The sequence below is a fragment of the Rhyacophila brunnea genome, unplaced genomic scaffold, assembly GCF_057557595.1.
Source record: "Rhyacophila brunnea isolate RB1 unplaced genomic scaffold, BYU_Rbru_1.0 scaffold_4, whole genome shotgun sequence".
Taxonomy (NCBI): Eukaryota; Metazoa; Arthropoda; class Insecta; order Trichoptera; family Rhyacophilidae; genus Rhyacophila; species Rhyacophila brunnea.
In genome coordinates this window covers 16,385,077-16,412,309 of record NW_028233068.1, presented here as the reverse complement: position 1 = coordinate 16,412,309, position 27,233 = coordinate 16,385,077, and the positions used below count along the sequence as shown (strand labels likewise).

Genomic DNA, 27,233 nt, shown 5'->3' with positions numbered 1-27,233 from the left:
AATTTGAAACCTTCAAATTTTGTAAGACTTAATACTAATTTGCCCTATTTTTTAAACATTAATTCTTTTCCTAATCCGTCAATTATTTTATAATTGACCAACTTCCGGCAAAATTTTATTTTATTTAGTTTGGGCATGTCTACAATGGGCACGCGGCTTAAGCGTCGGCATATAACGTCGTGGGTCCCAGGTTCGACTCCTGGGTCTGGCAAATACACATACTTATAGTTTTTCAATTTGTGTATAAGTCAGAGTATGGACTATTATGGGTTGAGCAAGTGGCTGACATCCATTGCACGTAAAAACAAACCTCTGCCTACTTTGTGGAGGGCCCATATTATTATGATCTTATTAGGATCGGACATGGTCGAATAATATTAAAATATAACCATCCATTTTATTTTTGAATTAGTAATGAGTTTATTTTCATCAAGGTGCAAGTCCGATTATTTTGTTTGGTCGCCGATTTATTGTGAAGTTTTTACAACTTATTTCTCGAAACGTTAATTTTTCTATTATAGCAATACTTCAATTTAAAACAAAGATGGCCTCATTGGCGCCTGCTAAATTCGATATGTCAGTTGTCAAAACATCGACCTATTTTGAATGATATTAGAGATAAATTGCTTATAATTACAGATAGCATTCAAAGAAACATAAGACACGTTTTCTTGCAGTTTATATAGCAAAATAAACATTACGTACATACAAAATGTCGCTATTTCGCAAGCCCAAGAAGCGTATGCAAATGAGAGTTTTTGCCAATGACGATGACGATGATTTGAATGGAAACGGGGGAAATTCGATGGATGTTGATAATGGAGTAATTGGACCACCTCCTGCTCCCATCATTCGACCGAAGAAGGAAAAAGTCAAGGAGAAATTTAAACCAAAACAGGCTTTGCTAAGTTTCGGCGACGAAGGTATATTATTTTACACTGGGATCTCGGTTATTCGGGTTGTCTGGACTGCGACTCAAGTATTTGGGTTTTATTAACTTACGTACTTCGTGTTGACGAGGCGCGCGACTTACATAGTCCACAAAACTTACTTTGTTATTATATTGAAAGTGAATATAACCAATAAAAAATTAACTGAACACTGCGGCTCTCTAACCTATTTTAAGAGTAGGTAAATCTGACGAAACACAAAGAATCGTAGTATTTTTGTGTAGTACACGCCTAATGAATAAAACAAAATGCGATTCGATAATTTTATAGTACTCTATATCTTTTTTGTGATTGAGGTCTTTTGAGACGATAAACCAAACCAAAATTTAACATATACTGTACTTAACCCAAACATAATACACTGTTTACACGTGCATAGATTTAATGTGCACAGTAGAAAATATATGAGGAAACATGTATTATCCTGCAGTTGGCAAGATTGCGTGCATGAATCAAACAAGTTTGGAAGCTTCCGAATTGTGATGACGCGCAAGTAAGATTATTTTAGACCTGCGCCTGCGCAGTAGAGCGATAGGGATGAACATGCCGGTAAAAAAACGAACTACTCATTTTGAGCTTAACCGATTTTCAATACGACCTGTCAGATAGTAGTATAACATGACAACCTCGCGTCTCACTTACTCTTGAAGAATGAGATTGGAGAGACAGTCAGCATTTTTACGTGTAAACAGTTATTGTCATGATAGTTTAAAATAAGCACGATTGCCGACAGTAATTCCATGCACGTGTGCAGGCGCTATAAGTATGTTTTGGTTTGATTTTTAGTCTCAAAACACTTAAACCAAAATGACGATATGGCAGTGGCGCACTCAGTATTTTATATGGGGGGGGGCCCAAGGAGGAGAATGTAAATTAGTCCCTTAGGCTCTTTTTCTTCTTCACAGCCTAATTTCTTGTTTATCAGTCTTTTGTCTATTGCACTCGGTGTACCTACACCATGGTCTCCACATCCTAAAATGGGCCCTCAGGCTAGGATATTTGGTGGGCCCCCTACCTACCGCTAATATTAAAGGCAGTGTGAAACACTACATTAACATTTTTCAAATTGTTTTAGTTCAAATTAAGGGTACTTACACAGTGAATTATTGGCGATTTTTAATACATCTCTTACTTTAATAATGGACCTGTCGAGTATCGACACATGATAATCAAAAAATATATTGCACAATTATATAATTGAAAATGTTCATGGCTATGAAGTATAATAGCGCCTTTTTTTACCATTAAAGCTAATTTATGAAGTTTGTTTATCTCACTTATCTGGTCAACCCGACACGCCGGGCCCCCCATAGCCCGGACCCCAGGCTAGAGCCCTGTCAGCCCTCCCCAACCATGACCTACACCACTCCGGAATTCGGATGGACACCGAGAATTTCTTGACAGTTCCATTAGGGATTGGGTTTCTAAAAAAACCTGACATTAGTGTTTCGAAATTTTTGTGTTAGAAATTAAAATCTAAGAATTTTTTCTAAAAAGGGCTCTGGAGAATTACAAATCATTTTTTTGCCATGTTTTTTTATTTGTCTAAGCCCAAAGGTATAGTCTATTGGCTTTCAATTTCAATGTTTAAAATCATTCTGATAATCTTCATGTTTGGGGGGTGCCAGGGCCCCTTCCCCCGCCCACCCCCTGGGTGCGCCACTGCAATATGGAGTACTATAATATTACCAACGATTCTTTTGAAAGATGATAATATATTTCCATAAATAGGACCTAACTAGATATTCTTTCATCTCTAGTTATCAAATCGACCGTGTTTAGGAATAAGGGCGTAACCCACACATAACAAATTTTACAGGAGAGACAAAAAACGTTTTTTGAATGATTAATAATAAAAAAAAATAGGCATAGACATTGGGTGCATGATGATTGATGATTTCGTGTAATATCTTTTCGATCTACTAATAATTAAAAAAGTTATTACAGAAAATCATTAAAATTGAGGGTAAATGCATTTTTCTTTAAATTAAAACTTAATTAAAGCTCAATTAAAACCTGAATTTAGATAATAAATCGGTATTTGCGGCTTACTTCCTTTTTACAGAACGTGTATTAGTTGTATACATTGTTAATATCTAATAAATGCATCAAATAAAAAATCGAGCGTTACGCCCTTTTTCCTAAACACAGTCGAAATGTTAACCCATTAAATGCCGGGATGTTTTCAATAAATTGCAAAGACAATGTGTCTGTCAATGTGCCACATTGACAAAACAAAGCAAATAAAATTGTATTATATTATATCGTGGTTTCGCTGCAATTTCTGTATCCATCCATAACCTATGCCATTTAGTGTGTTGAGTTTCATACGATTTCAAACTGACAAAGCAGCATTCATTCAGCGTCACACAGAACAGGCACAATTCTCGGATAGGGTGAAATATGGCTACCGACTAAAAAATGCTGTTTTCCCAGTTATTTTAGATAATCAATTTGCAAACATAAAACATTTGTAACACATTGGAGTTATCTCAGATCCAGAAATATAAAGAAATATTGTTATGATGTTATGCCGTTGGAACAACTGATTTTATGTAAATTCAAATGGCGTCGTGGGTTGTCAACACAGATTTTGAAGAAACACTTCTTCTGCCAGATGGAACCTTCTGTGATTCCCCTTTTAAAATCACAAAAGCAAGTTTCATTTTTCCACAATTGCCATTTTTCTATGCAACATCAACCACAAACCCTTCTAAACTAATCACAGTCCGTATGAACATTATTTGACTATGGAACCTTTTACTACTTCACTTTCATACATTTACGGCTGTCACCGCATAAATTCTACATATTCAAAATAAACTTAGAAATTTACAATATTAGGCTGCTCGCACACGACTACCACTTGTGGATGCGACAGGTTGCACATCAGGTTTTCATCGCACAGTCTCTTGATATGAAGAATGGATGCAGGTGACCAGCTGCTGTCATATTCTCACAAGAAGACTTTATACAAGGAATGCACCGTGAGGCGGACCACTCGTTGCTGACTTCATATTTCCCACAGCTAGCTGTTGGAGTACCATTCGCGCCCCGCACTACTTACCATCCATACCAATTACCTTTCTGTGTCGCATTGCTTGCGATTTTCCTCTCATTCGTCATATCCAGATAGCTCATAATAATGAACACCTGGCCTGCGACCTGTCACACCTAGAAATTGACACATATGAGCCGCTTTACAGTTGTAATTCTTTCAAAAGACCAATATGTGTCGACGGAATTGGGCAGATTTTAGGATATACATAATATATAGTCATACAGGTTTGCTGTTACAAACGCAACTGAAATAAGTAATATATAGAATAGTCAATAGAAAAATAAAAAGCATTTTAATTTACACACATTTTTATTTTTTATAAAAATCGATGTACTTTAGAATAAATATAAAATACACTAAAACTATGAATTATTGAAAAATATTTTCGCTGCATAAGAGAAAACATAAACTAAATTTTAATGATCAACATAACTATACAATTATTATTCTTATCTTTTTAACACTACAACAGGACATGAGGACCAATGTCAGTAGTGTAGTCAAACAGTAGTGTAATCAGTAGTAAGTGAAATAATCGCAAACACCCATTCTTCTGAGAAAATCATAAAAATATATTGTGACCTCACCGGGATCGAACCCGGAACCCCTGGATGAAAGGCCAGCGCTTTGTGAATCCTTTAATGAATTCACATTTTATACCGAATTTTTTAATTGTATGTTAACTTTGACTTTAAATAAAAAATATTTTCTTTTCAATGCTTTTAGATATGTATTGATTATTTAAACACTTCAAAATGTAAATTATTAATAAACTGTATTCTTTGTATTCCCGCTAATTGCCTCTTGTAGGCAAAGCATTCACCTCAAATATAGGAAGTACATATAATATATTCAGTGTCATATTTGAGTTAATATTGTTCACTTTTGAAAAATTCCTTTGGTGAATCGTTTGGTTGATGATAATTTCCTATGTGGAAGAACATTGAGCCATTTTAGTTTTTTTCTGTCCACAGTTGAAGATGATGCGGATTCTTTTAAAATTAAAAAATCCACACAGAGCAAACGTTTAAAGAAATTAATAAACAAAGAGAGGGAGCGTGTGAAGAGTGACGACTCGCCAAACAATGTGGATCCGCTGCCTCCGAAGCCTCCGTCGATTGGCGTCACCGTTGATGAAATGCCCACCGAAACCTCGGATAAAAAAATGGCCGCGTTAGGTGTGTCTGGGGATCCGGCGGCTGCTAACTTTAATAGTAGGAATAATGATGGTTCTTACCCTAAGGTACAATAAATATAGCTTGTCAAGGCGATATTAAGACTATAACAGATAATAAATAAAAGAAAATTATTTTTTTTGTTTATTTTTACCGATTACCAGAAAAATTGTTTTATTTGAAAATTTTGTAACAAACAGTATTCTTTGTTGTGAAATTGTGACAATTACATTATGAATGCAATGATTGTGTGTAATAAATACTAAATAGAATCACATTTTACAATATTGTAATATCACTACATATTCTAATGTGGATTGTAAAATTACATTGTCATTATTCAAGTGGATTCATATTTCTTGTTTTTAAACCTGCCGTAAAAAAGCTTTAAAAGAATCTAGGACGATTCGGTGCCGCTAACTGGACGATGGTAATTGAATTACTTATGACATCTGGGCATCACACAAATGAATGACATGCGTGAAAATATGTATATAAATATACATTATGATTTGAACCAGCAAGTAGACAAACAAGACTTTTTTACCAGTTCAAATTGTAATGTATGTATGTGTATTTCTTCTTGATTGATTCATTCATCTGTGCGGTGCGGTGCCCAGATCCTGTTGTTCAGTTGTTTTAGTGTATTGTTGGTTCCACCAAATCGTCACATTCCCAAAATAATCAAATAATATTAGCATAAACCTTTCATTTTATTATCACGTTATCACCTTTTTTTTGTAGAATTAGTGAGAATTATAATATGAATGTAACTATTGGCTAAATTGACATTTCAACATGCCAAATTTGCATAGTGTAGATACTATTTATCAGATTTGAAAGATATGACGTACAAGGCAGAGATAAGTAAAGATCTTAACATCTTTTGCAAACCGCGTTTGGAGCTTTCTGAAGGCTGTTTCAGGCCACAAAGCTATTATCAAGTCTCGTAGACACATCAAAGCTGTCTAGTTGACTGTGGCCGGCCACAGGCACGCGCGCACGACAGCATGTTGACCAACAATTCCATATAAAAATTTTACACAGCATGTATTATACAGCCGTGCTTGACAATGTGTATATGAGGTTATAAAACCAGAAATAAAATTTACATAGAACAAATTAAAAGTCATAATCGTGCTAAATACGTAACAAGGTGCAATAGGTTATGAAGATATGTATATAACTTCTATTGATTTGAAAGGGTTTTAATTTTTATGTTATCTATTAATTCAAATACCTCATTTTTGTACTTTTTAAACTTTTAATTTGATCATGTGCTTTATCAAAATATTTAATTTATCAAAATTTCCACTTAAAATGAGTCGTTAATAGAATATAGAGAAATGGTAAATTGAAAATATTATACAATGTTATCAATTACAAATATTAATAATATACATATGTTATAACTAGGGCCCGGATTTTTATTGTGCATGTAAATGCATATTTGAAATGTTACAGCATATTTGAGACATTAGTGCATATTTCATAAGTAAATGCATATTTTAGAGCTTTTGAATAAAATTTATAATTTTAGTTTTTTTAAATTATTTTATCGAAATATAACTATGTTAGGAAGGTAGATAGTTTTGATGCACTTGCATTTTTAATGCCATCTCCGAGCTGTGGATTTATCAGAAAAAGTGAAGTCAACTCAGGCACTTTTATTTAAAGTTTGCCCAATCACCTCTGTGGACGTTGAGAGGTCGTTTTCCGCATATAAACAAGATACTGACAGATACCTATGCGGAAAAATTTAATGCCAGAGCATATTGAAAAAAATATTGTATTTTTTTTATTCCGGCGAAAAAAAAAAATTGTACTTATTTAGGAATAGTTAAGTGTCGTTTTTATTTTTTAAGTTATGTTTGGTTTACATTGCATTTTGTATTCAATTATTTGTACTTGTGAAAAAACTATTTTGAAAATTGTAATTGATTTACTTTATATTCATTGTTTGTGTTTTTTTGTTCTGCTATCGTACCTATTATGTTGAAAAATTATTAACTAGTTATTCGATTTTTTGTCAGTAATATTGGGTAAAGTGGGTATTTACAATTTTTTCCCACAAAAAATGTCGATTTTTAACTGCATATTTCTTCGGTTTTAGTGCATATTTTATTGATTTTAAGTGCATACATGCATGCATATAATCATGTTTTTTGTTGCATATAAATCCGCTCCCTAGTTATAACTATACCAAATTGAAAATAAGGATCAATAGTTCAGGACGTTAACAAGAATGAGTGGAAAAGATAGAACGATCTACAAATTAGTCCTGTATACTTAATCTTTCACATGAGAAGAAGTGGTATTTACACACCTTACTTTCACTGTGGTCTCTCTATAGTGATATGATAATAATAAAAGTCTTGTATCTGTTAACTAACGTGAGATTAACAGTGTACAATTCTTTATTGCAGGAAGGCTTAATTCTGTCGGGACGCTTCGCGTTGGCAGCTGGTCGCTCGGGGGATGTCAGCGATTCTGAAGGGGAAGAAGACGAAGATGGCCGTTCGGAGGACGGAGAAAAAGCAGAGGGAACGGCCGCTCCGCGCTTTCGTGCTCCCGCTTTCCGTGCATCGGGGCGCTCCGTTCGCGCTCTGCTGGACAGCGGGGCCATCCCAGACGCTGCTGTTATACATGCCGCTAGGAAAAGAAGACAGCAGGTATTAATGCAACTATTCTTTCTTGCTTATCACGTTTCATCACATAAATTCTGTAATATATGGTTAAAAAAAATGGGCATCCATGAAGTGGAGGTTATATTAACACACACTTTACACATTGAAAAAACAATATCCGTTTTGCCAGCTATGGGATCGAATCCATAATCCACGGCTTGAGAGTCAGCCTCTGTACCAATTAGGATACCATTCATACGTTTTAAAATCATCGAGTCTTTTGTTTCACTCGAGCTCGTAAATTTATTACATGTGAGCGAATGAGAAAGATTGTATACGTGTGATTCCACTCATGACTATTCCTGGTACTTGGCACATGTCAAAACAAGTGCGGGCAAAAACAGATACAAAAAAAGTGTTTGGTCGTTACCCATTCCCTTGATTATTACTTGGGGGAAGGGAAGAAGGAAAAAAATAATATCAGATATACTGACACCTCCAATACAAATCCAGTTATCACATGGGAAATTCGCAGATACTGGAAATATTGACTGTTACCTTAGGGGTAATTGTTAGTGAGCGCTGCAAGACACTGCGAACAAACATCCGTGGTAACATATTTTATCTCTTTCTGTCAGGTAAGAGAAACAGGAGATTCCATTCCTCTGCAACAGAACCAGCACCATCATCAGAAGCAGGCTGCAAGTAAAGCCAGCGCCGTTCGAGAGGAGGCGGTGCCGGGGGCTGAGTCAAGGCGCGGGGAAGGACGGCTGGTGCGGGAAGACGGCGCGGGTGACGGCTCCGATGAAGATCCCGACCGAATTGCTGTGAAAGGCGTCGAGCAGCAGGGACGCCGCGAGATGATCAGGATGGCTGCCGCCGCTCAAGGGACACAAGGTGACGAATAAAATACCACAATGTGAAAATGTCTTGATAAACTCTTATTTTGAATATTAATTATAATTCATTCACTCACTCCCCATTCAGTTGCCGTTGTGTTTAGTGAGAACATGAAATTTAGCACATGTGCTACAATTGTTAGAATGCTATGGATGTCAGAAATGTTAATAAGAAGTGAAAAATATTATAATCATAGCATCCATTACTCAAATCGAAATTATATGTATACTTTCACCCAACTTGTGTTAATGGGTGTTAAAATACATGACCTCTGCGCGCTAGATACGCATTTTCCATTGAATATGGTTTTAATTAAAAATAATCTTTTGTCTTTCAACAGGTTCTGATCCTGATAGCGGCGGAGAAGAATGGGAGGCCCAACAAATCAGAAAGGCCGTTACACATACTCAGGTTAATATTAATTCATTACAAGTAAGCCAGCAATAAAGTACATTTTATGAATATCTAATTGCAGTAATGGAAAATTGTTGTATTTATCTCTGGGTCCCACTACATGCGAATGTGACTAAGGCGTAAAACCCACTTAACGCAGCAAGTGGGGCTCTCGCGCAAAATTTCACAAGTGGCGCGTAAATCATCGAAAATACAACGTAATTAAATACGCCAGCGCACACTGGATTTGACGACGCATTATGCGCGCCCGCCCCATGAGTCATCGTTTTTTGGCTTCTCGGCGATACGAATGAACGAAAATACAATGTAGTCCATTCATTAAACGCGGCGAGCAAAATCACGCTCTGGAAGCGTCGTCGATCGACGGGCGAGAAGCCATTATTTAATAACAGATAACTCATTGTTTAATTTTATTGCGTGTCCGATATTTCGCTGGTAGAATAATGTCATCGTGAATATTAATTACAAGCCCCGAAATAATATAATATTTTAATTGCTTTGTTATGAGAGACGCTGATAATAATAATTATTTTGTGCTTCTTGGGCCCCTTATTACATAGGTGAAGGATAATGCGCGGGTGGGAGGGGGCCTACTCAGTAGTGAGCGCGTTGAGCGCTTTTTTGGTGGGCTTTATGCCTAAGTGGCAATGATGCTGCGTCTTAGCCGTCCAGAAGAGCGACAACTCCACGACATGTGATATCTTAAGCGCCTGTAAATGAGCAATAAAAATTATACGTTGCCGGAAACATTTCTAAAAACTATCTCCTGGGAACTGTTGCAACCATATATTATATCCCGATTGCATTTCCGTAACATTATATCCGAAATACCGAATAGTGAATTATTATTATATGAAGATAGCAAGATTGTTGCCAATCCTTGGATGTTTTTTAAGGTGCTCTATTTTCTTATATTCAAAGAATGTTCACGAGTCATCTTTTTCCAAATACCGATGTGTTCGCTATGTATTTTGTATTCGAAATTTTATTTTTCTGTATAAAATTAGACTTTTTTTTTATTATTATTATATGTCATACAATGATAGCGTCGTGGGTCCCAGGTTCGAATCCTGGGCTTGGCAAGTACACATATTGTTTTTCAATTTGTGTATGAGTCAGAATATGGACTAGAGGTGAGTTGGAAATACTGTCACCAGTTTGTGTACTTAAGTTTCGGATGAAACTATCCATACTAAGTATTTGTGGCCCAATAAACGTTATTAGATGTTCGAATTCGAACGTATTAGATGTTCGAATTCGAACGCATTCGATGATGTCATCGCAGTGACTCGCGTAATGCTGGTTGACTTTCAACGCTATTGATATTAAATGCGCGCGAGCGAGATATCATGATACACGTATGTCTAGCCGTGATATTATACTCAACTGTCATTGTTCTCCCTTTCTCCTCTGTTGTAAAGTTGGTATAGTGAAGGACAGAAATGGTCACTCGTTTTATAGTATACTATTTGAGTTCGCCTTAGTTTTAGTTTTAAGAGTTTTAAGAGTTTTAAGTTTCAGTTGAGTATGAGACTTTATCGAGTTCCGTAGTTCGACGCATGGTATGTGATCTCGCCGTCCGCTAGATAGTTCGTAGTCTTGCTACGTATGAAATCATCACACCTCGGCGTCGCGACTCACGTATGTTTAGTATGCGACTGGTTTTAGTTTTAGTTTCAGTTGAGTAAGACATTTACATCGAGTTGACGTCAGTCGCAAGCCGGAATAGCGGAGTTCTGATAACGCTAACTGACTACGCGTTTATCTGGTTTTGTCACGTCGAGTTTCTCGATTTTTTAGTGTTATAATTGGAACTTATAAACATAAACTGAATTCAAATTGTATGCGTGATTGTATAAATGGATAATAATTATATTATACTTAATAAACAATTTGTGTAAAAATGGCTACTAAAAGGTTAAGTTTCGTGTGGAATCGTTCCAAAGAAATAGTTACAAATTATGCCATCTGTAATGTTTGTAAAATAAAAAATTCATACAAGTCAATGTCAAATTTGAAGAAACTTTTACAGCGCAAGCACCCAACTATTCATATTGAATTTGCCAGGCAAAATATAGCTCCACCTGTAAATGAAAATGCTTTACAGATAAATGAAACCAGTGCTTTTAATGCTCCAGTATTTTCTACTGAAACAGGAGTGACTAGTGCCATAGTTCCAGCTATACCTGTCTCGAAAATGGGACTTTCCGAAAAGCGGATGTATTTTTAACGATTCTATTATAGCCGATATTTCAAATACTAGTAAGTATTTTGGAACAAGTTTCGATACTAAGTATTTTTTAATACTGGTAGTAAGTATACTTAGTCTTCAAAATCGACCAGTTTTCCCACCTCTAGTATGGACCTAATAGGTTGAGCAAGTTGCTGACATCCATTTCTCGTAAAAAGAAAATCTGTTAATATATACTTCCACTCTGTGGAGGCTCATAAGATCTTATTAGGATCGGACATAGTTCAAAAAAAATATATATATCTTCTCTCTTGTGAGGGTAATATTTATTTTGTTATAATGTAAATCTCATATTGTGAACGTCTTGAATTTAGATTTGTTATGTCCACATGTTTCTTTTCTTAAATAAATAAATAAACTACATGTTGTGTGAAATTACTCATAGAACATGTTCGTATATTTGTTGCCGCATTTAGACAAAGCAAACGAATGTTTGTTCTTCCACCACTCCAGCGAAATTCTTATGCTCGCTCAATAAAAAGCGAGAGAATTTCGCTGGTGTGGGGGAAGAACAAACATTCGCTCGCTTGGTCTAAATGCGCTTTAGATTTTGATCGGTTTTGGGAAATCATTGTCACCATTTGTATATTTTAATCTTTTGTATACTTTGGGTCATCATGACACTCATATTTTTGTTTGTTTATTAGATAATGGCTGCTCAGCAAGAGAACTACTATGGCAATGCATACACAATGCCGATGCACCGAGTCGCAGGTATGTTCTCAAGTGAGTTGCGGTACATTCATCCGAGCCTCCAAATAACTTTGGTTCTTATTGCTTAGGGTTTGTTGCGTAGGTCATTCTCAAAAGATAATTGTGTACAAGTATACCTTTATGCCTTAAGTCAGTGATTCCCAACCGGGTTCTGTGAGATCTGTCAAGGGCTTCGTGAGAATTCGGAAAAGGTGGCATCCAAAGGTACATTTTTTTGGTGCCCTCAGTTTTCGCACCATAGTTATAATTTAATTTAACTGGGGCGAGGAACTAGAATTTTTATGAAGCGTATATTATGTAGTTGTTTATGAAGGAACAAAAATTGAAGAATTGAGTTGTATTCATTTGTCAATCCGTAGGTAGCTACTAATTATTGTTTACTAACCCTACCGGCAGTGACATAATATGATATTATCATGTCGCTAGACAAGTCATACGTTGCTTATGGAACGACATTCTTAGAGAGCGGCTGATTAAAAAGGAATACGAATTATAATACACATTTTTGTGAAGCAAAGAACGAGGTAGAAGTACAGTACAAATATCAATACAATAACAACTAACCGTGAAAGTCTCAAGCGATTGATGGTTATGCTTAATATGATACAGTAACCATAACTTTAATTTATTTGAATTGACTTTGTATAACTTCCACACAGTTTGTGACTTAACTTTGAATTGCATCTTTGGCATACCACCATAATGTCATTTAACGACAGCAATACTACATAAATACAGGGTTATCCAACTCGTGATATGAATTTCAATCCTGTCATTTGATATCTGTAATTAACATAATTGATCGTTTCTCCACCGCACAAACGCATAAAAATTATACAATCATACTACGGAAATGGCAAATCTTCGACAGTCATACTGCGACAATTAAAATCAGAATTCTGTAGAAATCATTGCTCAACTGAAGGCTGTATGTGCAAGCTGATTAAAAAAATTGAAGACTGGTAATGGTTTGGTTCGCCTGATACCTGTACATGTTCGTCCAGACCGTTCACGCGTAAACATTTATGCTGTATGTGAAAGTGTGGCCCAAAAGCCAGAAATGTTGATTCTAAGAAGATCATAGCAGCATGACGTCTCATACAGCTCTTTATGGCGAATTTTGCATAAAAACCCTCGCTTACACCCTTATACGATTCAGCTCACACAAGAACTAAAGCCAACACGAGCAGCATCGCAGATATGCCGATTGGGTCTTGAAAGAGCAGTTGAAAACTTCGATGGCCGTTCTATTTCATGGCTTAGCAACTAACTGGCCATCAAGATCATGGGATTTAACTCCGTTGGATTTATTTTTGTGAGACTACAAAAAAGGATGCGTCTGTGCCAACAATCCACAAACTCTTGACGCGCTTAAGGATAACATCAACTGTAACGTTATGGCCGAGATAGAGCCCTAAATGTGTGAAAAAGCCATTGAAAATTGGCGTAAGCAGATCGTGAGCTACAAGTTGGCCGATGGAGGTCATATTGTGTATAATACATGGAGTATGTCAAGTCACCGATACCATTGTGTAATACGGTTTATTTTCTTTTCTTCGAGTCAATAATTCTTGTATTGTTGTTAAAATTTAACCATACACTATAAATTGGTTGAAGACCAAATTATCAATTGAAATAAATATATTTGAGAAAAGTTAACGATTTGTGTTTTATTTAAAAAACAAATTCGTACCAGAACTTGGATAGCCCTGATTAGTACATGATTTTTTAATTACCATTAATTTGGTGATGTTTCTTGAAATAAAAATGGGTGTATTGTCCCTGTCCGTTTTGGATTCCAAATTTGCAGTTGGTTAAATAATGGATTTTTTCACAGATAATTTTTTTTTTCGATCAAGTGCATGTATGAATGATTGATTTCAGAAATGGAGTTAAACCCCTTCTCAGTGATGACACCTTCTATGCCTATAGCTGCCATCAATTCAGACCATTTGAGGCCATTGGCATCAGCCATGAAGACTCCCATGACAACGCAGGAACTGGTCGATGCCCTGCGTGAAAGGTCCGGTTATATATTCAGACTATTTATTATTCAAAACTGAATGAAAGCTGCAACCATTTTGAAAAGTCGCGAAGATAACTATGGCCGTCAATATTTTGAGATAAAGTGACGATGGGTGCAGGTGGAGGTAGGTTGTGGAGATCCAAGATAAATGGTGCATACTCTCAAGTCGTGCTAATTTTTTATCATTGAACTAAACAAAAATTGTAGGTGGTCTTTAAAATTCGATTAAACCCTGCCCCTTCTTCTATCCATAAAACAAATAAGTATGACTGCCAAACTGTGCATTATTTTTGTTGGATCTCCACAGCGTACCTCTACTATTGGTTTGGTTAGGCAGGGATTAAAATTTAGTGTGCACTATTTATCTCGGATCATCACAGCCTACCTCCACCCTTCACCACTGGTCTTAACATAATGTAGGTTCATTCATACGTCACCATCCTTAAAAGATTTTATGGATCTCCTGGGAGTCTAAAGTTGTATTAATAAATTTAGGTTTTTACAAGAAATAGATGCTGGCCACTTACTCAACCTATTAGCCACATACTTTGACTCCAAACATTATGTGAATTTACGAGATCCAAAATTCAAACCCGGGACCCATGATATTATAAGCCGATACGTTACCGCTGAGCTATATAGTTGGCGCATTACATAATGTACATACATATTATTACCAATATCCAGATTTACATTCTTCATAATTCTTTTTTTTCCATCTAGGTTACAATTGTTAGAAGAAACAAAGAAATCTCGCATTTTAGAGTTGTCTTCTATGGAATCAGAGCTACTGCAACTTATCGAAAAGAGGGAAATTAGCACAAAAAAAGCTCCACTGGCCGCTTCTAGGTATGAGTTTTATCAAAAACTCAGAGGATACCTTACGGATCTAATTGAATGTCTGGATGAAAAGGTACAGTTGAATATAATATTGCCTTCCTTTTCTGTCTGTTTGTTTTCACAAGAATCAATTTTATTTACTTATAGTTGAAAAGTCTTTTCATAATACTTATTCTCTCTCCCTTCAGTCGCCTACATTCATCGATCAGTAGGCCTTCTCGACATTGTCTGCTTATACAAACAGTATTTTTGCCATTTCTTACCTATCCGTAAATGAAGAACCTTCGAATATACTGAAAGTGTGAGAAGTTGATGCGCTCTCGCGATTGGTCAATACTGGCGACTAATAACATTTAATTTAAAAATGATTATATGTCAAGATTCAGGAGATAATTTATCATTACTGTGGAATGCTGACTATTAAGTATTATGGTTTTGTTGATAGATGCCATCACTTGTAGCCCTGGAAGCCCGTGCCATGGCATTACAGAGACGTAAATCAGCATATCTTTGTGAAAGAAGACGTGCCGATGTTAGAGATCAAGCCCAAGAAACGTTGAAGCCCAACAGCGGTAAATATGAAATTCGATACATTTAATAAATTTTATCCTCGTTTCAAAGTTTATAGACCGCTTCGCCTCAGCAATGAGTTTCATAGATTCTCATGAAGAAAATATTTTCCACCAAAAATGAACCAAAAAACCAGATTTAAATAAATAGGTTATACAAATGTTCAATACCTTTGGCAACTTTGCCCCCCTGATCCATTGCCACAAGTGAAGCGACTTATAGCAATACAAATCTAAATAAAAAAACCCATTTTGAAGTCCTGCATCAATTAAAGTTGACAATTACGGTACAGTAATAGACTTTGTAGATGAGTAGTACATATTATGCATATATTTCAAATTAAAATAATATTCTCATTTATATTATGTTACCAATATAAATTGATATATTATACGCGATAATATTTAAGTTTATTGAACAGTGAGACAAAATCTAAAAAACAGGACATCTGTCCACCCTCCACATAAGTTATAGACGAATCGATTCAACTTAATGGACTCACCTTGACAGTGAATGATGTGAGCTCGAATCTCATTCAATTCAATTTTTTTTGTAGGATTTTTTCTAATAAATATGTTTCTGATGTTTTTCAAATTTATGGATTGTAATATCATTATTCAATATCTATAGTAACAAAGAAAGAAAAAGAGGGGCGAGACGAAGAAAGAAGCCGAAGGTGTGCAGAGAGAGAAGGCAGACGTCTGAGAAGAAGAAGAGCGAGAGAGAAGGAGCCAGGGGGGCAGCAACACCGGGATGGAGACTCTAGTGACGAGGAGGTGCCGCAGCTGGAATTGGCTGGTTATCAATCCACACAAGGTCTCAATAGACACTGAGAATATTTACTTTTCTATAGTTATCAATTTCAACATACTAAAAAAATCTGGAATTGCTTCTTCGTAAACCAATGAATGTTTCATAGCCTTTTGTATTTGATTTTACATATTTTTTAGTGTAATATATATACGTACATTTCAATTTATTATTGTCTGGTTTCCATGATGATATAGGCATGTCCAACGCGATGATCGCATTCGACCCATCGATAGTGATATGGATGTCGGTTGATCACACTGTAGGCCCATGGAATTGAGTCATGAAAATGTAAAAAGAGTGTACATTCAGTTGTAATATGATATGATTTCACTGAGGTTTGGAGGGGAAACATTAACTTTTCCTAATATTATTTGGTAAATCGACTTATGTCAAAGCCGTTTTCAAAATAACCGCGAGAAAGCACACGTGACCTCGTATCACTCGATTTGTTTTGCATCACTCACAGCCTGCCACAAGAGTGAGAGAAATCGAAGATGTGAATCTTCATACTTGAGACATATCTTCCCTTGCCACTGCATAGCGGATTCTTTCTATCATAAGAGAATAGTTTGACTTAGCCTTTTCACGATGAATGAGAAGTTGAGCATTTCCATGTGATGGTGAATGACATTGTTATTTAATTGTCCTCAGCCAAATATAATTCATTTGTTCAAGTTGAAGAATGACGATGGAAGAGTGTGTGCAAATGTTGATACTAGATCACAGCCTTGTTGAAGTTGGACATGCATGATGCATATAATCAATTATTATCTTCTACTTTTCCAGAACAAATTCTATCGGACGCCGGTCTACTGTTCTCGGATACTCTGGAAGAATTTTCATCGCTGGCGAATGTTTTAGCCCGACTCGAATCGTGGAAAGAAAATGATGCCCCTGCTTATGTTGAAGCGTACGCGGGGTTGTGTTTGCCTAAGTTGGCAGGACCCTACCTCAGATTAAAAGTGAGCAGATTACAAAGAGTTTGTCTATAACATGAGGGAGCCTTGTGAAATATTAATACTAAAACACCTGATGACTTTTCTGGAACGTTTTTCATGTGCTAGATTAAAGTAGCTTAGTGCTAGTAAAATTATTGAGTTGGCAAATTGAAATTGAAACACTGGCTTGTTTGTTTGCCATTTTTATTTTTACTTTTCAATATAAATGACATATGTGTTTGACGTACTTGTGATTGTTAATTTAAATATCTTGGCAATATCTGCTGAATCCGTGAACATGCCTAATATGTTAATATTTAAAATTAGAGAGGTTCGGCAACTTCGTGAATTGGGTATAACAGATGCGGACGAAGATGGTTAAGTTCGCAATGCTAAATTAATTTCAACTAATTTAAACAATTATATACATAGGCCATTAGCATTAGTCCTATTTTAGCTTCACTTTCATGTACGTTTCCTCAATGTATTTGGCAGAGATATTTTAATTATTCACAGATGAAAAATATCTAATTCATTAGATTGTGGTTTGATCATTCATTAAAATTTTGAAAATGCTTTCATAATTTTAATCATGTTTTAAACATTCTTTTCTAGCTACTTCTTTGGAATCCCATTACCGATGAAGAAGCGCCTGATTGGGAAAAAATGCAGTGGTATAGGTAAATATTATGATCGTTTTGTTGTCCCTATTTTATCGTCAATTGTCAGGGTTCTAATGTGTGTATTTCGATGGCCTCCTTTACCAAGTGCGAAAAATACCCCTCGTTCCCGAAGAATTTGGACTATAAATAGAAAGAACCTTATATATGTTATGTCTTGTCAAACGCATGAAATATGGTTATGTTTGTTAACTCCACAAATATTAATATCACTCAGTTGCCATTCTGATTTTCTTACTCACGCAATGGCTGCCATTTTTGTTCTTTGTGATTACTTACTTGAGTGCAGTTATAAATGATTTCACACAAATTTTACTCTATCTCTATAGAAGAAGATTTTTGCTTGTTCCGGACCAGTATCTTAACCTTGAAGTCAAATCAGTGGCCTATTTCTGTGCAATGAACCTAAAATGTCATGGAGAGAAGGAGGAAAAATACATCCGACAACCCAAAAATCAAATACATACAATAACAGCCAACCGTGAAAGTCTCAAGCATTTTATTTTTATTGCAGAGGTTTAATGCTGTACGGACTCAAGGAAGACATTCACAACCTGGAGACTGAACAAATGTTAGGGGAAGATGCAGACATTTGCCTAATACCAAAGATTGTGCAAAAAGTAATTTTACCAAAACTAACAGGTATTTATTTATTGTGTAGTACTTATGATGTGGTATATCACATAATAAAATGGTCTAAACTAAAATAATATTTTAATAAATGGGTCAAGATTTCGCTTTCCATGTGGAAAACAAAAATGTAAAACTTGTGAGTACATAATATAAGAATCTTAACACGTTTGGGTTTCTTGGAAGAAAAGTAATTAAATCGATGATAATTTTGCCATTTTCCTTTATTTTAAAACAATTATTATTTGTTTACAATAGACCTAGTAGAAGCTACATGGGACCCAACGTCAAGTTCGCAAAGCAGACGTCTGGCGGGTCTAGTACGTCGCGCAGGGACATTACCCGGAATGGGTGCCAACGAATCATCCTTTGTCGGCTTAGCAGAAGCCATTTTGAAGAGAATCAAGGTGGCTCTGCAGCACGATGTCTACATACCTATTCTACCTAAAAGGTTTGTATGCTACTGCAAATTGACTCCATTTACACATACTGGTGTTAACCTAGCAGATTAGCCGTAAAAGTTTTTTATGATAACAACTAGAGATGGGAAAACTGGTCGATTTTGAAGACTAAGTATACTTACTACCAGTATAAAAAATACTTGTATGTAAGTATAAAGAAACTTGTTCCAAAATACTTACTAGTATTTGGAATACTATATAGAGCGTTTGGCGTGCGTATGCAACAGATGTTTCATACTCAACTGAAACTAAAACCAACTCCATATTAGTTTTTGAAATACGTATCGGCTCAGGGAACTCAGACTGTGTATCAGCTTCAATAGAATTGCTAAAAATATGCTGAGCTCCGCTTGTCGAAAAGTCCCATTTAATTATAAACACATTTTAAATTTATGAGTTGTTTTTCTGTTATGTTACAATATTCTTGTTAACAAAAATGAATAACACTGATTTTTTTTAAATTTCAAACATGTTTTGAGCGGTCATATAACAAGCCTAAGCCTTTGCGTCATCTCACCACTGTGCTGCGACACAAAATTTATGAACTATTATTCATACATTCGAACGCAATAGACTAATAAATTAAAATATACCTATATTCAAGAGCTATCTCGTTCGCGCGCATTTAATGTCAATAGTGTTGAAAGTCTACCAACTGGCGAGTGCACAAAACAGCGACTCGCGATGATATCATCACAAGTTTTTTGGAATAAGTTTATTGGGCCACACATACTTAGCATGGGTAGTTTCATCCGAAACTTGAGTACACAAACTGGTGACAGTATTTCCAACTCACCTCTAAATAACAACTGTTTTTACACTTTGAATGATTATATTCACAGTATGTATATGCATTTGATTTAAATTCAATGTTTGTGGATCTTACAAAGAGTCCTGTATGGAACTTGCAGCCTCTCACATCTAATATAAAGATGTGATGTTTAATCTGGCATGGTCACATTCTACATATGTTTGAAGATTTCAGCGTCTTGGACGGCCTCTAAATAATATCCATAAGGTGATTCTGGAGTGATGAGAGAACACAGAAAGACTTCATGGAGGCGCCATGTGGTGACTATGTGCTCTAGTGACGAGTGACACTGAAAGAAGTAAAAGCAGATTCATTTAATCATCTCTAAACTAAAATCGAACCTACAACCTACCAACGGTAGCTTTATAATATTATTAATTACACAGTGACATGACAGCTTGATAGATAATAAAATGATAATGCGTTCAATATGTTTGCACTACATGACTCTGCAAGACCCGCCATTGTGTTGCAAACTTCCCTACGGCGCCGACTTATTAGCGAATAATGCAAACGGTTGAAAAATCATTCAGACTATACCCGAAACTCACATACAAACAAAGATGCCCATTCTTTTGACATATTTACAAAATTTTACTCAATGTCATTAAAAAGGAAAAATAATTGCAGCGTAATGGAATCGGGCGGACGGAGCGGAGCGACCTTCCTGCGACGGCAGGCCACGGCAGGCAGCCGTCTCCTGGCCAACATGTGCGCACTTCAGGGGACTCTGGCCGACACTGCCCTAGCGCCTCTCGCTCTCACGCAGTTGCTTCAGAGGTATTTGATAGCCGCCGTTAGATGTTGCCCTCCAGGTAAGAACTGCCCTATTAAAAAAACTCTATAATTATATGCTCCGTTTAACAACCATTTACTACACGAAGAATATTATAATTTTTAATTCATATATTGAGAGATTCATATATTTGAATTCATAGATGAGAGAATGAGTGTTTTTTACATGTAGAATCCCAACCAATCAGGATTACTATTATTAAACAAAATGAAAGATGGGGGCCTCGGTGCCCAACATAGTATCTCTCATTGGCTTGTGAACGAGAAGCAAAATTTTTATTTTTACCAACGTTTTCACGACATCAGTAAGTTGCGAACTAGAGCATGCAGAGCCGACTTACTCTCGTTCCTCATCAGTTGCTCGTCCTTCACCTGGGCGACTGCACTATTTTGTGCTGTCATCAAAATACTAATTCATGAAATTAACACGGCCTTGTTTTGGGTCAATTTAAATGCCAATCACCACAATGCATCGGCTTATAAACCCTGCTGATTATCGAATAACATTATTATGATTCTATGTGTGTTTCTTTAATTAACTTTATTAATACTTTTCGCTTAATAATATAATCACATAGATCAGTGACACCCTACTAGTGCTTATAAAAGAAAGTTTGCTTGTGAAAAAAATACACCTTGAAACCTTTTTGGTAATATGTAGAGAAAATAACGATTTTACTTGATCCATTATTGAAATAGGTACCTAACAAGAGTTTTTCTTGAGGGGAGAATTTTCATAGCAACAAGGATTAAAGTCATAATAATGGAGGATTTAAATTAGCTTCGTTAGCACTCTGCACTGAATGGCATATCGTCAGCTTAACGTGCAAACTGCTTATCTACATTTTAGCAAAATGTTCAGGAGAGCATACAAACTGAATAAATCCGGTGTTAGCAATATTTTCTAATGAATTTCACATATGTTATGTAAATAACATATAACATTCAAGACTTAATAATTGTTTTGACCGTACCTGAAAAAAATTTTGATCAAAGTATTCTCTTTCTCCTGCCAACATGGAGTTTCAAGATAAGCAGTTTGCGAGTTAAGCCGATAATAATATGCAGTGTTTATATTTAGGACTGCCTATATGTTTATTATCAGATTTGGTTTTATTACCTTTTCACTGTTTAATAACGGTCTAATGTTTTGCATTATCATAGTGTTTGGTGCGGAACTCTGTTGGGTGATAGTCTGCAGCTTGCCGAGAGTTTGGCTCCAGCAAGAAGCGCACCTTCCTCCGTCCCCCCCGCTGCAGCAGTTATTGATCTGCTGCAAAGAAGTCGCCGCTTCGCTGCATTCCGACAATCCGTTACACTTGTAAGTCAAACTGAACTGACTCTCACTGACGAGATGTTCAGTTTTTCTATGTTGTTTATACATTGCACAGTAAAAAGGCCATTCTCCAGGTATATGTGATCTTATTGAGCCGTCCACAATTCCTCGTCTTATTAGGGCCTGACCCATAAAATCGAAATTTATTCGTTCCCTAATTTATTTTTTTGACGTAAAATTGCGCGGGAATGTGTTCAGTGTAGCCACCAACCTAAGAAATATCTAGTTTTCGGTCAACCTATATTTTTAATAATAGCAACACTATGTTATTTTAAACCAATCAAAAGCAAGGACCAACGCGATTGAATCGTTGCGTGTAATTGCAAATAGTGTAAAAACGTTGGCGGCGACGGTCGGCGTGGATCGTTGGATCTGCGCGTCTGCCAATGTAATTATGCCATAACACTCTTATGGAGTTATGAATAGTTAAATATTTTCTTTGAAGACCCGAAGAAGATATGGAGACCCATAACCTCCATTTAAGAGCGGACATGGTAATTTACTTTATCTTTTCTTTATTCCAGAAAACCGCTGGAGCAGATACGATCGGCCATATCAAATCTGCAAGGGTCGTCAACAGGACAAGAAGAAAAATAGTTTTAAAATTAAGGGACATTATGGATATCAGTGATAAACAGTGTGGCATTCGATAATGTCAATGTCTAATTGTTATAATATTGAACTATACTTGTGTAGATTGATATGTCTCATAGGTAGGTACAGAATAATAATAATAATTTTATATGGCGGCGGTATATTGATAACGCTGTTTTATTATCAATAAATTGACATTTCGTCTCTGTTCTGGCAGAACACACTAACTGGAGAATACTAGTTTTGAGTAATTTGACTTTGAAGTTGTTAAAATGTTTGAAATAATGGTCTATCATGTGAGTTTATTAAGTAATCGTAAAAAGGATGACTTTAAAATACAGACTGTTTATTTATTAAGAAGGTTTCCAGACGGTAAAGTTTGAAATAAGGAACATTTTGGTACTAACTCAATGTGTGTGTCTTCTGCCAGACTCAGTGTCTTCTGCCAGAACAGTGACGATTTATACTATTGAGACCCAATGAGATTTAATTTTTTCACTGCACTCATGGAGACATACAGCCGATAATCGTACATTGGGCAAATCTGCATCATAACAATATATAATCTCATTGGCTGAAAACTACTCCATACTAATTAGGGATTGCAGTACCGGTATTTCTAAACCCAGTATTTTTCAATACCGAAATACCGGTTTTAAAAATTAGACAATACCAATATATTCGGTATAGACAGTGGAAATAAAATGTATTAATAAACATAAAAGGTTTAACAGGACTGTAATTTTTTTATCGGATTACGCGATGTCTGGTTTACTTCCGTGTCCATATGGACTTCATCATCCATGGTGACCAACAATGACACAATGACATCTGTTTTTTTAAATTATTTTATGGATACAGATATCCAATAGGAAATGCCGAAATACCGGTACAGATATTTTCATTCGCTATTTCAATCCCTAATACTAATCAGTCGATACCTCATTGACTGCATACCGTCAAATAGTAATACACCTACCAATGAATGGCCCCGAATGCTTTACAAACTATGTAAGCATTAAGAGCCCAATGCACAATTCGTACTTACCAATTACTATAGATTAAAGAGTTATGGACACTTCGCCTTCTGTATCCATACAATAACGAACTGTCATTTTGAGAGTAAATTTTACGGAAAAAGGTAGGTCAAGTAGGCAGTGCACTTTACCACTGACAGGTGACAGATGTCAAAATAAAATTGCGTGTCTATATATACGCACGTGTCCGTGAAATATTCATTGTTATAGTATTACTAATTATTGCACTTCAGCCCAAAGAAATATGAAGATTGATATATCAAGATCGATAAATGTTTCTTTCGGCGCTTGATACTAGTGTTACCATGTTAAAAAATATCTTACGGGGTCTGTGAAATCACGTATAATGACTGATAACGGATACATCAAAGTATTATAATTAAATATTAATTGTGTAGGTATTTATAATCATTGCATTTATAAAGTGCAGTTGTCATATTATTGTCATCATTCGACAATTACAAAATAATTTACCTAAATTATGGAAAAGAGAAATTTTATATATGGTATTATTTTCAATAGAAAGAACAGAACGAAGCTAGATAAGATCTGGTGGACCATAGACAACTCGATTATAACTATGACAGGCTTTCTGCATAGTGTTTTGTCCTAAGGAAATTTTAGTTATGACAGACGGTCCCGCATTGGGCTCTAAATCTATGTAAACTAGCTAAAAGCCAGTCATATAATTATGGTAAATCAATAGCCGAGATCGATTAATATGTAACCAAAACTAATCCGGCAAGAAAATTAACACAAATAATAAATGTCCATCCCGAGAGCTGGTAGACGGAACGTTAAGACAATGATATTACATATAATATTAATGAAGGTTGTGATTGTAATCACCACTAGACCATATTTTCTTGGATAATGGTAACGGAAAAATCTGTGAAAGGGGAAAAGGAACTTAATAATTCTGAAAAAGATGAATCAACTGAAACGAAAAAATGGAAATTATCTTTTATTATTATAATATAACAGGCTTGCATGCTTAAAAAGGTTATAATATTGAAGCCGTACTATCAGTCTTTTTGATATTTTTTGTAAATATTTTGTAACCGCGGCTCTGTATGCGGTACAGGAATTAGTTGAAAATTTCTCTTTTGACATCATTTTCCATTCTTGATTGAATAAAAGTAAATTCTTCCCGCAACTCCTTGTTGAAAACGCATTTTCCTTTTGGGCCCATTGGTTCGAAACATATACATCATTTTAACCCATCTGTAATCGAATTACAATGCGTACTAAATGGTAAAATAATAATAATGTAATTTGTTTTTTGATGTTATTTGGTCAAGCATACGCTAATCGCAGCTAACAGTTAATAGTGCAGTAAGCCATCGCTCAGCAAAGAATGCATCCTACTGATTTGTAACATATGAGTTTCATGAAACAACCCCACCACATTTATTTTTGTGCAGTCAAAGCATACTGTGCAGACTGTTGGTAGTTTAAGAACTCAGCAACTGTCGCATGGATTTTAAAACTGAATAAGTTGTGTTATTTAATGGCATTGGTAATTTTGAATTAAACTCTTTGTGGGTAAGTGCTTTATCATTTCTCATAAAGAAGAGAAATCGGTCTATTTGGTAAAAGTCAAATGCCATTTTGGTCAAAAATGCGATTTTATTAAATCTTCTTCTTTTTGTGCCATATTCGTTATCGGAAACGTCTTCGGCCATTTTTTCCGCCTGTTGCTGCCCTAAATAAGGATGGAGTGCTGAGCTCAAACCGATCTTTGAAATTCTTGAACCAGGATGTTCTTCATCTTCCAGGACCTCGCGTACCTTAGATCTTTGCTTGAATGATAAGATGCAGATGTTGATATCTCTCGGGACGCCACATGATGTGGCCAACGCAGTGGCAAAGGGTGGAGGTAGGCTAGAGATCTGAGATAAACAGTAAACACTAAACTTTGTCAGTGATACATATTTGTTTTCATTGAACTAAGACTACAAATTGCAGATAGTGTTGGTCAGTTTTTAAAATTCAATTAAACCCTGAATAACCAAACCATAATAGATAATAGTCAAAAAATGTTTGTCTATCTATAAAATATTTAAAACTATGCCATTAAATCATACATACTCATTGGAGTCCGATTTCTTTAACAAAACCAATACAAAACTCCAAATCGTCTTTAATTTTCATCACAACCATCTAATTTCGAGCAGTAACTTATGAACGCGTGAATTTAATAATTAATTTCCAATTTCGGAATTGTGTCCTGCAACAAATGCTTGCTGTATGCCTCTTTGGTGTGCGGCTTACTTAATACATTGAATAGTTTCTAAAACAATCCCCCATAATTCGTGGGTATACTAGGAATTGTCATTTGTGTAGGGAGTTTCCATTTTTTATATTTCGAATGATTATTACTGTCTCATGGAAAAAAATGTTTTGGATTTACGTAGTTTACAAGATAGACTGACAATATTATAATTGTTCTATAATAATAATGTTATTATGTACATCGAATGACATTAGAGTGAAAAGTATATCTCCGATACAATATGCACGAGTCTTCTTTATCAGAGGGAAGGATTAACTGCAGATGAATTTATAAATCTTTCAGAATTCCACATGTTCGCCACTTGTACTTTGACTAATCTAGATTACTGTTCGCATAAATAACAAATTTCAGTGTTGTATTCTATAAATATACCTATTTTTTAAGTCTTTCATTATTTGTTCCATCCATAATACGATATAAATATACTTTGGACTATAACAAGAGGATGCCGATTCCACATTTTTAGTGTGGTAATTGGTAGACATAGAATGAAAAATATTCCATATCTTGACTCATTGAAAGATAGCAGCCTGTTTTGTTGTACACATGACATCTCTTGTTTGCTATTTGATTGTTCCTTTAAATAAATATGATTTTGTCCATTTGCCTGCCTGTTGTGCTTTCACAGACATATTATCTAAAGAATCAATCAAATCAAGAATCTAAAATTTAATCATTAGTTTTATTAGTCATTTTTCAGCTTCACTTTCATGTGCATAATAGGTATAAAGGATTTACCTATGTATATGTTACGCCGAATGTGCGAAATTGAATATTACATGAAATGGGCAAAATTTTGCCTAAATCATGAAAAATGCAAGCCCGTTGCCTTATTCATGAATTAGACAAAATATCTGGAGTGCGTGAAATCGGCAGTAATTTTTCTGCTTACTTCATGTCTTGGACAAATTAGATAGTAGCGCTACGGTGGTATTTTTTGCAACTAAACTAAATGTATCAAATGCTCATGGATTGGTCAAAATGTACATTTATATTATCTATGGTCAAATTAGATGATCGCGCTCCGTGGTGTTTTTTGCAACTAAACAAATGTGTCAAATGTCATTGATTTGAATGACGTTCATATCCATTTACTATGCGCAAAAAATTCTAGAACTATAATATGATAACGGAAGAATTTTATTGAAAAGTATTTTCGCGATTTGATTCGTGCTTGGGTATCAATTGTGCAATGGTCGATTGAATGTTTGTGATAGTTTGTTGACACTTGATAGCTAACCACAAAATGGACATTCAGTTGAATAATTTTATTCAGAATTACAAAACCTAACCTAACCTAATAATAATAATATT

At 35.5% G+C, this 27,233-nt stretch overlaps 1 protein-coding gene across 2 annotated transcripts; it reads left to right on the top strand.

The window, feature by feature from the left end:
* Positions 1-535: 535 nt before the first annotated feature.
* LOC147066988 (PAX3- and PAX7-binding protein 1) lies at positions 536-24,563 on the top strand. 2 transcript variants are annotated; one of them, XM_085954570.1, is made up of 17 exons: positions 536-923; positions 4,986-5,254; positions 7,613-7,858; positions 8,452-8,710; positions 9,054-9,124; positions 12,026-12,092; positions 13,977-14,115; positions 14,842-15,031; positions 15,404-15,530; positions 16,159-16,344; positions 17,128-17,303; positions 17,895-17,959; positions 18,474-18,601; positions 18,848-19,040; positions 20,492-20,676; positions 21,821-21,977; positions 22,517-24,563. In XM_085954570.1, the coding sequence occupies exons 1-17, from the start codon at positions 713-715 to the stop codon at positions 22,587-22,589; spliced, it is 2,742 nt and encodes a 913-aa protein (XP_085810696.1). In that variant the 5' UTR covers positions 536-712; the 3' UTR covers positions 22,590-24,563. The 2 variants fall into 2 exon arrangements, with proteins under 2 accessions (XP_085810696.1, XP_085810695.1); XM_085954569.1 differs by having other exon boundaries at positions 12,026-12,104.
* The last annotated feature ends 2,670 nt before the right edge of the window (positions 24,564-27,233 follow it).

Coding starts and splice junctions, on each gene's coding strand:
- LOC147066988 (XM_085954569.1), top strand. CDS start 713: ATGTCGCTATTTCGCAAGCCCAAGAAGCGTATGCAAATGAGAGTTTTT. Junction 5,255..7,612: donor ATGATGGTTCTTACCCTAAG/GTACAATAAATA, acceptor TCTTTATTGCAG/GAAGGCTTAATTCTGTCGGG. Junction 17,304..17,894: donor GACCCTACCTCAGATTAAAA/GTGAGCAGATTA, acceptor ATTCTTTTCTAG/CTACTTCTTTGGAATCCCAT.